This window comes from Lissotriton helveticus, chromosome 12 (assembly GCF_964261635.1).
Source record: "Lissotriton helveticus chromosome 12, aLisHel1.1, whole genome shotgun sequence".
Classification (NCBI taxonomy): Eukaryota; Metazoa; Chordata; class Amphibia; order Caudata; family Salamandridae; genus Lissotriton; species Lissotriton helveticus.
Window position 1 is genome coordinate 634,085,414 of NC_136073.1, and position 13,980 is coordinate 634,099,393.

Below are 13,980 nucleotides of genomic sequence, written 5' to 3' on the forward strand. Positions count from 1 at the left end.
CTCACAAAGGGGAAAAGGAGTCTACTCCAGATACTTTCTTGTCCCCAAAAAGGATCAGGAAAACAAGTTCTGGCCTATCCTGGATCTTCGCGTTCTGAACAAGAACATAGTCAAGGAGAAGTTCTGCATGCTTGCTCTTCACCAAATATGTCCACATCTGCAAGTAGGAGATTGGATGTGTTCAATGGACTTGCAAGATGCCTACTTCCACATTCCAATTGCCATGCGACATCGGAAGTTCTTGAGGTTTCTGGTGGGCAGCAAACACTACCAGTACATGGTCCTGCCTTTCGGGCTAAAGTCAGCGCCGAGAGTCTTCCCCAAATGCATGGCAGTGGTGGCAGCCTTCCTGCACAAAAGAGGACTTTTCGTCTAAACCTACCTAGACGACTGGCTTATAAAAGGCCCATCTCCTCAACAGGTAGAGAACGACTTCCACCTTCGCCTGCTGCAATTGCACAGGCTCGGCCTCCACGTCAACATGGAGAAGTCAGTACAACTACCGACCCAATCCATTCACTACCTGGGCTCCGTTCTGGATACAAAATTGGGAAAAGCGTATCCTTCGGAGGAGAGACTATTTTCTATGCAGCAAAAGTGCAGAGTTCTACTACTGTCCCAGAATCCAACAGCGCGTCAAGTAGCGTCTCTGCTGGGTTCCATGGCGTCCTGCATCTTCCTAATTCCTCACGCCAGGCTGAGGATGCGACCTTTGCAGCAGGCTCTGGAGGATCAATGGGATCAGTCGACCGCGCTCTGGGAAGACCGGATCTATCTTTCCCAGGTGACGAAGACCTCCAACAAATGGTGGACTCACCCTCGCAACCTTCTGGTGGGAGTGCCTTTTCACCAACCTCTTCCGACAGTCTATAGTCACAGACGCGTCTCTCCAAGGCTGGGGAGCACACATGGGGTGTCTACAGATTCAAGGAAGGTGGTCAGCAAAAGAACAGACCTACCATATCAACATGCTGGAGCTTCGAGCAGTCCATCTGGCTCTAAAGTCCTTCCTTCCTGCACTCGAATCACACTCAGTTCTGATCTAAACGTACAACACGACGACCATATTCTACCTGAACAAGCAGGGCGGAACTCGGTCGCGTCCTCTCTCTCTGGAGGCACAAGCCATATGGCACTGGCTGCTTGCCCGGAACCTCACAGTAGTGGCGGTGCACCTCCCAGGAGAGCTAAATATCGAGGCCGACGCACTCAGCAGGCACTTCGAAGATCAGCCAGACTGGGTGCTGCACGACTAGGTGGTGGCAGACCTCTTCCATCGCTGGGTTCGTCCAGAAATAGATCTGTTCGCGGACGACGAAAACTCAAAATGCCACGCCTTCGCGTCCAGATTCCACCGTCCGGGAACAAGGGGGAATGCCCTTTTGATGGACTGGTCGGGGACATTTGCTTACGCATTTCCTCCTCTGCCCCTGATTCCGAAGGTGGTGTTCAAACTCATCAGATCCCAGCATGACCATGATCCTGGTAGCCCCAGACTGGCCTCGGAAGTGGTGGTACCCGGACCTTCTACAGCTGTCCGTGCTTCCACCCAGGAGACTGCCCTGCAGGCCGTACATGCTGACCAAGATGGGGGGGGGGGAGGATTCTTCATCCCAACCTTCCCTCACTGCACTTAACAGCATGGCTCCTGAGGTCCTACAATACGGACATTTAAATTTGCCTCCTGATTGTATACACATTTTAAAGGAAGCGAAACGACCCTCCACAAGAACGTCTTATGCGTTTAAGTGGAAGAGGTTTTTTCTTTGGTGCAGAGAACGTCACTTTGATCCCTCATCAGCACAGGAGGATGTGATTCTGCCTTACCTGTTGTACCTAGCAAGATCTGGTCTTAAATATGCTTCGATCAAGGTGCACCTCTCGGCCATTACGGCTTATAGAATGTCTCCTTCTCAGCCTTCCTTCTTCCAGATGGATGTGGTCAAGGACTTCTTACAGGGGTTGAAGAAAGTGTACCCCCCTGTTAGAAACCCTTCTCCTCCGTGGGAATTAAACCTAGTGTTGTCTAAGTTGATGGGCCCCCCCCTTTGAACCCATCCACAGAGCTTGCTTGCAACACCTATCATGGAAGGCCGCCTTTCTAGTTGCAATTACATCAGCGCGCAGAGTATGTGAGATACAAGCGCTGTGTACAAAAGAACCCTACACTGTTTTCCATCAAAACAGAGTAGTCTTAAGGGCACATCATCCTTTTTACCTAAGGTTGTCTCTGATTTTCATATAAATCAGTCTATTTCTCTTCCTTCTTTTTTTCCAAACCCTACGACCCCGGCTGAGCAGTCGCTGCACTCTTTAGATCTCAAAAGAGTCTTTAAATTTTATTTGGAAAAGACCAAGGAGAGTAGGAAGACGGACCAAATGTTTATCAACTACGGTCCACTGAGAACGGGTTTTCCAGCTGTCAAGAGATTCATCTCCAGATGGATCGTCTCCTGTATTAAATTGGCTTATCAGCTTGCAGGCAAGCTGTAGGAAGGTGGATATCTGACTATGGTTACCCCCAACTTTTTGCCTAGTGTTTTGCTGGTTTTTGACTTAGTTGGCCTGGGATCCTGCTATTCAGGACCCCAGGCTTCCTGCTCTCTGTGAAAATGGACTCCATGTACTTTAGGTGCATTTACCCATTGGTACTGGGCCACCTTATCAGTCCCTGTACAGTGTACCTCAGGTACCCAGGGCATAGGTGTACCCAGGGCCTACATGGGGCTGAAGCATGTATTATGCCACCCCTGGATGGCCATCTAAAACTGACAACTGGCTGCATGACAGCTGGGGCAAGGTGGTGTAATCACCCTTTGCTGTAGATATAGTATACATATATCTAACCCTAAAATGGACACATATATTCCTATCAGTCACTCCTATGGCAGGCCTTATCAATCCTGAAGGCAGAGTGCTTGGAATTATGTGAGATGGTGCTCTGGCATGAGCTAAGCCCTTCTGCAGCTTGCAGAACCAAGTCCTAATAGCTGTTCCATGATAACGCTATACCATATACTCTTAAGTGCATTATCAACCTCGCGGTTAAACGCTAACTCTGGTATAACATTATCAAAACATGTCGAGTAAGGTGTCATACGGATTGGAATACTACCCCCTCGCCAATTCTGGCGACGGGGGCAGCATTCCACCCTTCTAGAGGGACACGACATGTATGTAACTGAGAACCCCGGTTAAAGTTAACTCTAGCCTTGGCATCACAAAATGGATGCTGCCACCACAGACACAAGTCTGACCTCCTGCTGCTGGGAGTCCTTCCAGCGAGGGAGGCTTGGACAAAGGGTTGCTAGCACCACCCCAGACAGGATTTTGTGTATTGGGTAGGACAGGCCTGAAAGGAATGAGACCTGCCTGGGGCACACAAGGTGTCCTGTGCATACACCGGTTCAAACCAGTTGCTGGGGCATCCCTGCCCAGCTCTGGCGCGAAACCGGACAAAGGATAGGGGGTGTAGCCACCCCCCTTCCTGGTCCCACCCAGGGGAGGGACCTAGTCAGTAGTGCAGCCCCCTTTAGGAGAATGAAGGTAGGAGCTGGTCCCATTCCAAATCAGATTATCCTGAACAACTTTACAAGAAGAAAAACTGGACTTCGACGTTCTGCTCCACAGAAGACTGAAGAATCTCCCTTGGGGGCAAGGAGTGTCCACCCTGCAACTGCAGGCACCATCAAGCGTCCAGCGGCTTCACTTTGTCGTCTTCCCTCGAGGATCCAGACTTCAGAGCCCGACGAGACCCGGATTCCCAGACCTCTCCGACCTCAACTCACATCTGCAGCAAAGCTGAGACCCGTGGGTGCCATGAGACACGTGGGACCGGCCATCTTGAAAGAAACTGCACTTCGCTTCCAGCACGACTCCCGAGGTAAACTCGACCAAGTGCTTTGGGGATTGAGAAGCCCCAGCCCCGACCAGCTCCTGCACCGAAGATCAGCCCTCCAGCTTCCACGAGATCTGCATGGGGCCCTTCTGCTTGTTTGCTGCTTAACGCGTTGTCTGGTCACTTGCCGGCTGGCTAGTGGCCTCCTAGACGACGAACCTTGAAATCTTCACTGCTGGTCTGGTTGCTCCAGACTGGCCCTTGCTCCCTTCCAAAAGAGGGGCACCCCGGACTCTCCTAGTCCGCACCAGACGCTTTTTCCACTCACCGCGTGGGTTGCCTTTGCCAAGGCCTGTTGACTCCAATCCCGGATCCGACACCGCCGACAGCGAGAGCCTGCGTGGGACAGCTCGTGCCTCCATCCTGGTCGTCGAAGACACCTTCTGGTCCACGTGGCTACAGAGTCAAGCGTCCACTCTTCACTTGATCGCGACAACGACATCTGGTTCCTTCCTGGTTCCACTCCAGTCACTGGCTAGTGACTGTGAACATTGTCCCCTCTGCTTTCAGGTCTTCAGCATCTCTGATCCACACTTGGATCACACCGGACATCTTCCTCCTGGTCGCCTGCAGCATCTTGTCCTCCAGGCTCCATAGACTTCAACACCGGAACCCGACACGACTTTGCACCTATGCACCCGCAGCCCGTGGGTGAGGTAACAAGAGCATTTCGGTGCTCAAGGGTAGATTGACTCTCCTAGTGTCCAGTTCCACAGTCGTTTTAGTCCTAACTAGTCAGAATTGTCCGTACTTACCTTTTCCTTGAACTGTACTGTCCATAGACGTTGTTACGCATCTCACGTGTGAGTTCACACTCTGCACACGTGTTCCCTGGGCCTCCTATTACTTACCTAGAGTTAGGGTAGCGTGGTCCCAACGATCCTACAGCCTCTGGACAGCTCCATTCCTTCTATCGACTTTCACATTCCATTTACTTAGTATATGGTTTGCCGTGCCCCTAGGGCACCATTGTAATTTTGTGCAACTTATCGTATTTTTCCTAAGAGATTGTCATGTGCTTAGCCCTCTGACCTCCTAAAGAGTTCAGAGGTGTTTTTTATTAGTGAATATATTGTTTATTTTCATAACAACCTGTGTGGTGTCCTTTCATCTGGTATTCAAGGGGTTATATTGTGGTAAAGCAGCTGGCTTCACATGCCAAAAGAGTTTAGCCTAAGATTGCTTTGTCCATGCTACCATTAGGATAGCTGGTCTATAAGGTTGACTTACAACCAATCACCATAAGGGTTGTTTGGACTGATACAAGGTGATTACTAGAACTAGTGAGCATCATATATCAGGCCAACTTCCCACACAAGCCCTTACTTTTGTCACCTAAAGCACACTCTACTAGGGGGAAAGCGGCCACAGTAGCTTTCCTGCATGATGTCCCTATATCAGAGATTTGCAAGACTGCAACCTGGAGATCAGTTCATACCTTTACAAGGCATTACTGTCTAGAATCTGATTCCAGGACTGATACTCAAGTAGAACAAGCCTCTTTGAGGAATCTATTTGGGTAGCCTGCGACCCGTACAAGCTTAGTTTTGCTAGGCTTAGTAATGTTATTACTGTATTGTTACTCCTTTGCCTGCAGGGAGATGAGGTGAGGCTCGCTATTCTATTCTAATGCTTATGACGATTGATGAGGATCCCCTGGAAGAGAAGGATTAGTTATTTACCTGTAATCCTAGTTCTCTTCCAGGGGTATCCTCATCAAAGTCATAAGCAACCCTCCCGCCTCCCCTGGCAAAGGATCTTTATTAATTTGGAGATATTGTTAACCTATTTGTTTCCATGGTTTTTCAGTCTCCGAAAAGAACAACTGACCCAACTGTCACCCCTGAGGCATGATGGGATACTGGGGGTCATGAGTGCCTTAAAGGCATGGTGTCACTTTTTGTAGCATGCAGCTACAGGTTAGCTTTTCAGTCTTTTTAGACTGTGTGTTTGCAATGCAGCCTGGGAGCTTTCTATGCTTTCAGGATATAATAAGAATTTCTACTGCTTTTTCAGCATTAAAACAGTTTCAAAACAATCTTTGGTGTTGTTTTTCTTGTTTCTAATGCATATGTTTCATGTATGGTGGAAATTCTTTACAGCATAATCCAGCTTTATTGTGAATTTGGCTGCAATTGCTTGTGTGTATATATGTGTATATATATATCTGGGGCACATATAATATAATGTTTCCGGGGTCCCGCGCATGGGCGGGAATATTCTAATGTTTATGACTTTGATGAGGATACCCCTGGAAGAGAACTAGGATTACAGGTAAGTAACTAATCCTTTCAGTCTTTCAACAACAGCCTGTAAGCCCTTAATCTCCTTTTTAGGAGAAACAACGTCCTCTTCAGTGTTCCTGACTCTTTTGGCTACCATGCGGAGGTCTAGCCAAAGGTGTTTTATGTCCATGGACATGGCATCCATTTTTGATTTCAGCGCCTGTTGGGGAGCTCTGTATCGCAGTCAGTTCCGTGTCTGGTGTACGGTCTGCGGGCTCATGGGCCATCCTGGGTCCCTTTCCTTTATCCTGAGAGCCGGGTACCATGCTTGCGCAGTTTTTGAGCCCTTGTCTTTTACCATGTCGAATTCTGTGCCATCGGGCCTCTACCTGTGGGCCAGGCACCCTCTAGTCTGGTGCCTTTTCAGCTGGGCATATGCTCTTCGGCCAGGTTCCTCCGGGCAGTATTGCACACCCGAGATGTCCTGCCGCTGCACTCCAACCCACCAGCAATAGGATGGGCCGCCACATTTGAGACGTCACCTGCAGGTGGTAAAAAGCTCTCAGGGTAAGTTCAGTGAGCCCGGCGGTATCAATGTGGCCCCCCCCTCCCCCCCACGGGAGACCACCTGTGCCCTTTAGTTGGCTCGCAACTCGTGGTAGGGTAGTCCTAAGACACAACCCCTTCCCACACGCCCCCCCGAACCAATCACCCGTGAGGACTTCTGCATCCTCCAGGCCCCTCGTCACTGCCACCCTCTAGGGATCACGCTCAGGTAGCAGTCTGTGCCACAGCAAAGGCCCCTCTTCCCAGAAGTTACGTCAGTCTTTGCCACAATGTCGGGTCCAGTGGCCCACTCCTCCGTTCGTGCTGTGTGTGCTCGTGTGCTTGCCAGTACACACCACCTCCATCAGATACAAGAAGGGGCATGGGGTGCCAAAGCCGGTTCGCTGTGCCGCGTGCGACCAATGCAGCCTGCTCCCGCCCATTTGTGTCTGGGAGCCATCCACACCCTCTTCCAGGCGTGAGGCAGTTCTGAATAGGGCAGAGGCACCTTATACAGATTGGTTCCCTGTTGGCGATCCGCCTGTTGAGAACTCACACGGGATGCCTTCCCGTTCCTCCGCTGCAGCACAAGACCCTGCCTCGCCTATCCTTCGTTCTCCAGCGGCTAGGGAACAGCTCACCGATAGCCCAGGTGCCACCTCTCGGCACTCAGCGCAAGCATCTCGCTTCCGTGCACTCCAGTCTGTTCCCTGGTAACTCCGACCCCTGATAGCACAGTGTCGCACCAGACTACCATCGGCCTAGTCTCATAACCGTCCACCGGCCCGCTGCCAAGCATAGGGGCCCTGTCCCTAAATGCAGCCATGGTGCAGGGGTATAACGCCTCACTCTGCAGGGACTTGGCTCAAGCAGTGCCACAGGATCGATCATATATTTGGTCCTCCACGTTGGGAGCTTCAACATGGCACATCTACGCTGCCCTCTTTTTTGGTCACGCCCCTTCACATCATTGTTGATGTTAAAACATAACATGAGTGTAGTTAAATCCTTGCTATGCATCAGGTAGAAGAAAAAAACGTCTCTAGCTTCTTGTAGGCAAATGTAGCTGAGTAAGCACAAACTCTTCTGCAAATTCAAGGACTGCATGTGTTTTGATATGGTTAATTATTTTGTGGCGATATGCATATGGTGAAAGTACATGTGAAGGAGGGCTGAATGTGCAGTTGACTAATTACAAAACTGCTGGATTTATGGTTGAAAAGTTATCTGAGCACCATTTCAGAAGAGGGAGCTTTATCCTTGCTCACCATGGTATATCCCTATGCCGATTTTGAGACTGCCACTGTATTTTTTTAAGATTGAAAGGCATGCTTCAACAGGTTTTAACATTTAATAACTTTGTGTTGTGCAAGGCATTGTATTGCCTAAATAGCCTGTAACTGTGAGGGGAGGTTGAAATATGTTGATATAGAATTTGATTAGCTAAAAAGAGAACCATTTATAGGCCGTTACAGTGCGAGATGCACTATTTCAAAGAAGCTGTATCATGGACTATGCCCAATCACCCCCCTTTTTAGGTTTCGCCTGTTGAAAGCTGCGCACTGCGCAGCTTTTCGCGCAGGCGAAATCTGTATGTGTATGTAGTCCCGCCCCTCTGTTCCATTGGCTAGCTCCATAAATGGAGGCTAGCCATTGGAACAGAGATCTGTCCGTCAATGCCGGAGCAGATTTGTGGGTGTTCCCGAGAATTTTAGGCTTTTGCCCATGTCATGCGGCGGCGGGCGGTGGTTATTATTATTATTTTTTTTTTTTTAAAGCTTTGTTTTTCGCCATTTTGGAAGTGTCCTTTGCAGGGGTAGGTTGTGCGATGTCCCGCTGTCCGTTCCCGCCACCCCCTCTCGCTGTCCGTGAGCCCGTTCCCGCCCCCCCTCCCGCTGTCCGTGTGCCCGTTAACCCGCCCTCCCTCCCGCTGTCCGTGTGCCCGTTAACCCGCCCTCCCTCCCGCTGTCCGTGAGCCCGTGCCCCCTCCCCTCGGGTACCTTCTGGCAAGACGTCAGCTCAGGACTGGTCGCCTTATAACTCGAAACTAAAATTCGTGAAAGTGCATTTCCAAGTTTAAGCAGGTTACATAGCAACTCTTAACACTGGAACAGACGTCGCTAATTAAACAACTGCATGGAGGCGAAGGGCTGACAAACTGTTGTGGTAAACAGGATGAATTTAAAGATGTTCTTAAAAGTGAGAAGGTGCTCTGTGAGATTGTAATGAAAGGGAATTCTATTTTTGTTGGATGGGAGGGGGGGGGCTCGCATCTAGAACCGACAGGTCTGAGCACGGGCCTTCTTGATAAGTAATTCGATTCATACTCTCCTTCTGGGTTTATTGATTTGAATTTGAATGTCATTGCATTACATTACATTTGTATGGACTGGATAATGAAAAATCTATGTAGCCTTTTGTAACATCTAATGCGGTTATAAAGCTCTATAGTACCTTCAGGTGGGGTACGCACTACATAAAAATGAATAAATTGGTAAAGCGAGCTCATCTCGCACACAGGAGAATACAGGACTTGGGGCCAACTAGTCACAGGTAGTCTATGCAGCCCTGTGGGGGTCTCGTTCGATTTGTCCAGGAGACAGCAGACAAGGGTCTGTCTCCAACTCTCCGTGTGTCAATGCTTAAAGGTTACCGAGAGCAACTCTAAGGCTCTGGTGAAGCAACCATTTAGAGGACGCATTATGGTGTGCAGGGGCCAGTAAGGGTGCGAGCCATGGATTGCAACCTATGTGCCCCCAGCGAGCATAACCCAAAAACTCTCACCGACACTGAACCCTTATGACAAAGTGTGTGCGGGTACAATGGGATCAGAGCGCAAGCATCAGTGGGGGGGGGGGGGGGGGGGGCATTCAGAAGCGGAGGGGCCCACCGGTGGAAGCGAAAGGAGGAGATGGGGTAACAGTACTGTCCCCGATACCTGCCAACTACAGAGAGAAGGAAACGGGGCTACGCGGGTGCCAGTGAAAGTCCTTGTACTCGGATTAAGCTGCATTCCTTACATTAAGGCAAACCAGGCCCCCCACACCTGATACAGCAGCATCTGTGCTCTGGTTGACGGAGAAGCCCTTCACATACACAGCAGCAGCTTGACAGACACCTACTCCGGTGCACCCTACCATGAGGGACAACTGCCAAGGGCATCCATGCTACGTACTTACCAGGCGACAGTGAAGGCGACAGAGTGATACCTCGAGCCTGGGCAAGGATGCTGCTAACAGAAAGCACAAGCTAATACAAGAAAAACGAGTTCTTTAGGAAGCATCAGTCGTCATGATGCAACCGGAGCCCAGAATGCAGCACCAAGGTAATGTTACAAGGCTAGCCAAATCTAGATCCTAGCTGGTACAGCTTTCAACTGAGGGACCAGGAATGAGGCAGACGACACAGCAGCACTCCGACGGCCTGTGTCCGTTTCCAAACAAGGGGTACCCTCACGCCTAGCCAGGAACGGCCGGTGCAGGTTAGAGCGGTGGGTGGAAGGATTCTACAGAGGACGAGGGAACATTACATTATTAATTCGCCCTCATCTCGTATGTGAACGTGTTTTCAAAGTAGGCGCATTTTAGCGTTTTGCACTAAGTCTTGTTAGTACGAAAGAGCCCGCCCACTTCCCTTAGCTTGAGTGTGCACACTCGTCCGTTTCTTTTTTAAGGTGAAAAATGGGAACTGAAACAAGCTCTCTGACCACGCGCTTCTGCATCACTGGGCACATACATTGCATTTTTCTTCTTGGATTTCTTACAATTGAAACTTCCTTTGTATAACGTTTCGTGTCCCTTTAGGGGGGGGGGGAGAGGGGAGGGAGAACCGGGGGGCGGGGGGAATGGAGGGGGGGAGGGAGAACGGGGGGGGGGGGGTTGGAGTGCTCTTCTGGATTGGTATCACGCTACAAGGCGAGGAAGAGGTTGGTTAGAAAGGGCATGTACTTGCAGTGTGGTCATGTGAAAGCATGTTCGTGTGAGAGATCAGTGGTGCTCTGGACTGGTCTTGAATCAAGGCGCTTTAAGTGGGTGATGGTAGGAAGAGGAGGAGGCAGTGCGGGGTACACAAGTTATTATGCAGGACCCAAAAGAGGTTTTTTTTTGTCGGGGTAACTAATTAGGGGAAGGCTGTATCACCAAATCGAAGGCCCTGAGGTCACAACATGTTCTGTGGCTCTAGAGTTACTCCATCAGTTTCAATCTGGTTTACTTTTTTTGGCAGGTAATAACTGCAAAAGAAGTAGAAGGGACCAGACCAGGGTCTTCAAAACGTCCAGCATCTCTCCATAATGCAGTCATGTACAGGAAGACCACATTCGCACACCTGCAGAACTGCTCATGCCAAGCTGCGCAAGTGGTCTCAGCTCTGCATACAAGCAATGCACAGAACAGGATCACACCTTCACCCCCAAGAGTCTGGAGGGCGACAACTCTGCTCTGTGCAGCTTAAGATGGCTACTTTGTCCCAGCTTATACTAGCAGAAATCATCATTGTGCCTTCCTGAGGTTTATGTAGGTGGGATCGGCATTACGAATACAAAACTGAGCTGTTTCGTTCAACGAAGCTTTGAGTGGTGTCACAAAATTCTGTCTAAGCAACATTAACTCCTAGCACGTTCTGGTCGACTGCCAAGCAGAGAATATGAGCAGGCTAGGAAGTATGCTAGTGCCAGATTGGATAAACCGAACCAAATCCCTGGGCTTCTACTGTTATACCCACCTCAGCTTCAAAGGGACATAGTTATACGTCACCAGGCCCTACATTTTGAGGGGCAGACGTCCCTGCTTGTTAGTACCACCACCGTGATCATTGTTTGAGCTGCCTGGGCTCCATTCACATTTTTTTTCTCCAGCCTCATCTGTCCTGCCGATGACTGGAGCACACTTCCCAAATGTTTTCTTTCCCTCATCCTCCCAACAGAGTACCTGACAATTCTGTTCTAAAGATATTCCCAAAGTGTGCGCTACTGATAGTTGAGGATGACCTTCACTAACTTTGCACATTTCTGCATCAAGCATGGCAAATTATTTAACCTGCAAAACATCACATCACACTTGGAAGTTGTGAGATTGTGTAGGTCTTTTTGTTTTAGGGAAAATATTCTTCTGTGCTTCCCTTCACACCTGAATATTGTGGAGTTGTTCTTCCTCTCCCACATGTCCATTCAAATAAACAGATGACACATTTGCCCAACAACTCAGCACACACACACACACAGGTGTGTGTGTGTGTGGCTCTGGGCGTGTGTGTGTGGCTGGCTCTGGGTGTGTGTGTGTGTGGCTGGCTCTGGGTGTGTGTGTGGTAGTAATTGCTGTCTGCTGAGCTCGTCCGTAGGGTACAATAGGTCTCACATTGCGAGAGATTAAGCTAATGGCAATGTAAATGACAAAACCAACACATATACAAATTTTGTCATTTACAATGCCAATAGCTCTAACTTTTCCAAAGGCGAAACCATTGCATTGTAAATGCTTGTTTATTTTATTTTTGGTTTATCTGGAAGGTTTTCTTGTATGTTTTTTTTTTTTGTTATATGATGCTTACCTTGGCTTTCTCAAGTAGTATGCTTACTAAACCAACTTAAAAACCAGCACTTGTTTTTCTCCTGCAACTTTTCAATTTCAATAAATATAGCTATTACTCTCTCTTTAGGCTTGTATTGCAGTCTTCTCCCAGTGGATAGCACTGCCCTTCCTAACCCAATAATGTTTCCATTTGAACAATAAGAGACAGTTATTTTGTACAGGAGCCGGGTCACAATGGTAAATGCATGAATGGAAGCAGTAGTAGTTGGGGGAGTACTCATTGGACTGATTCTAATGCTACTTTGGTAACAAAAACAGGGATATTATACAAATAATTCTGGCCTTGCACAGCTTACAATGTCTTTGTAATAGGAGTGGGTCATTTGATCTCAGTAAAAAATTGCAAATAGTATCACTTTCATATGCAGAATAAGGTTCTTTTTCAGAAAAGCTAATCCCTTTTGTGTTTAAATTATGCTGATTTATAATTGTGTTTTATTTCTAAGATTGACACAATGGATCAAGAGTTGGTGGCAGCCATGATGGATGAGTCTGAGTCCTTCATGAAAGGCAAAGAAAGAAAAACCTATCATCGACGCAGGGAAGGGGGGCAAGAGGATGAAGTATGTGGCATGGTACAAACTCAAATGGATGGACATGAGGTGACTCACAATATCAATAGCAGTGTTCAGATGGTGATGATGGAACAGCTTGATCCGACACTGCTCCAGATGAAGACTGAAGTCCTGGAGGGAGGAATCCATCAGGAAGGTGACCCGTCTGTGGATGATACCCAGATAATCACACTGCAGGTTGTCAACATGGAAGAACAGCCTATAAACCTTGGGGAGCTTCAGCTTGTCCAAGTGCCAATGTCGATGAATGTCTCGGATGGCACTACCACAGTAGAAGGGCTTCATGCTGCTTTTGAACATGAAATTAATAAAGATGGCCTTCAGGATGGAGAGCCTATGATCTGTCATACCTTACCCTTACCAGAAGGATTCCAGGTGGTGAAGGTGGGTGCAAATGGTGAAGTTGAGACTTTGGAACAAACCGATCTTCAGCCCCAGGAAGAAAATACCTGGCATAAAGATCCAGACTATCAACCACCAACCAAAAAATTAAAGAGAATGAAAAAAAGCAAACTGCGTTACACAGAGGAAGGCAAAGATGTTGATGTGTCTGTGTATGACTTTGAAGAGGAACAGCAGGAAGGTTTGCTTTCTGATGTTAATGCAGAGAAAGTCGTTGGAAACATGAAACCACCAAAGCCGACAAAAATTAAAAAGAAAGGTAAATACTGATGACGAGTTTGTCTGTGTGTCAAAATAAATGAAAAGATAATGTATACTTGCCATAGCAAATAATTTGTTTGGAACAATGGACAATTATTTAAAGGGGACCTATTTAATTCTGTGCATGCAAAATTGTCTTTTTTACTGGGAGCTGGCGGAGTAAGGGAGGTGATGGTTGGCTTGAGATAGGTGAGGTTCTCCTGACTTGAGAAATGGAATATGATGTCTCAGTGGCTAGGTGATGAGGCATAGATTGTTTTCTATTATGTATGGACATATAGTATCTATCACATTCTGAGGCAAATAAGACTTGAAAACATGTATGATCCAGCGTTCAGGAGAGATTTGTAGAAGCTGGGTAAAGTCACATTTTCTTAGTTTGACCTAACTCAAATTTCCAAACTATTAAGACCCAAAATATGAATCACTAGGGGCCAGATGTAGGTCGGTCGGTAACGGCCGAAAATCGGTATTTTCGGCCGTTA

General features: G+C 48.2%; 1 protein-coding gene across 1 annotated transcript in view; it reads left to right on the forward strand.

The window, feature by feature from the left end:
• The window catches only part of CTCF (CCCTC-binding factor), a 512,861-nt gene that overhangs the window by 113,117 nt on the left and 385,764 nt on the right, over nt 1-13,980 (forward strand). The window contains exon 3 of the mRNA XM_078670971.1: nt 12,704-13,493. Coding sequence (XP_078527097.1) covers nt 12,713-13,493 — 781 coding nt within the window. The 5' untranslated portion in view covers nt 12,704-12,712. The remainder of the gene's footprint in view (nt 1-12,703; nt 13,494-13,980) is intronic.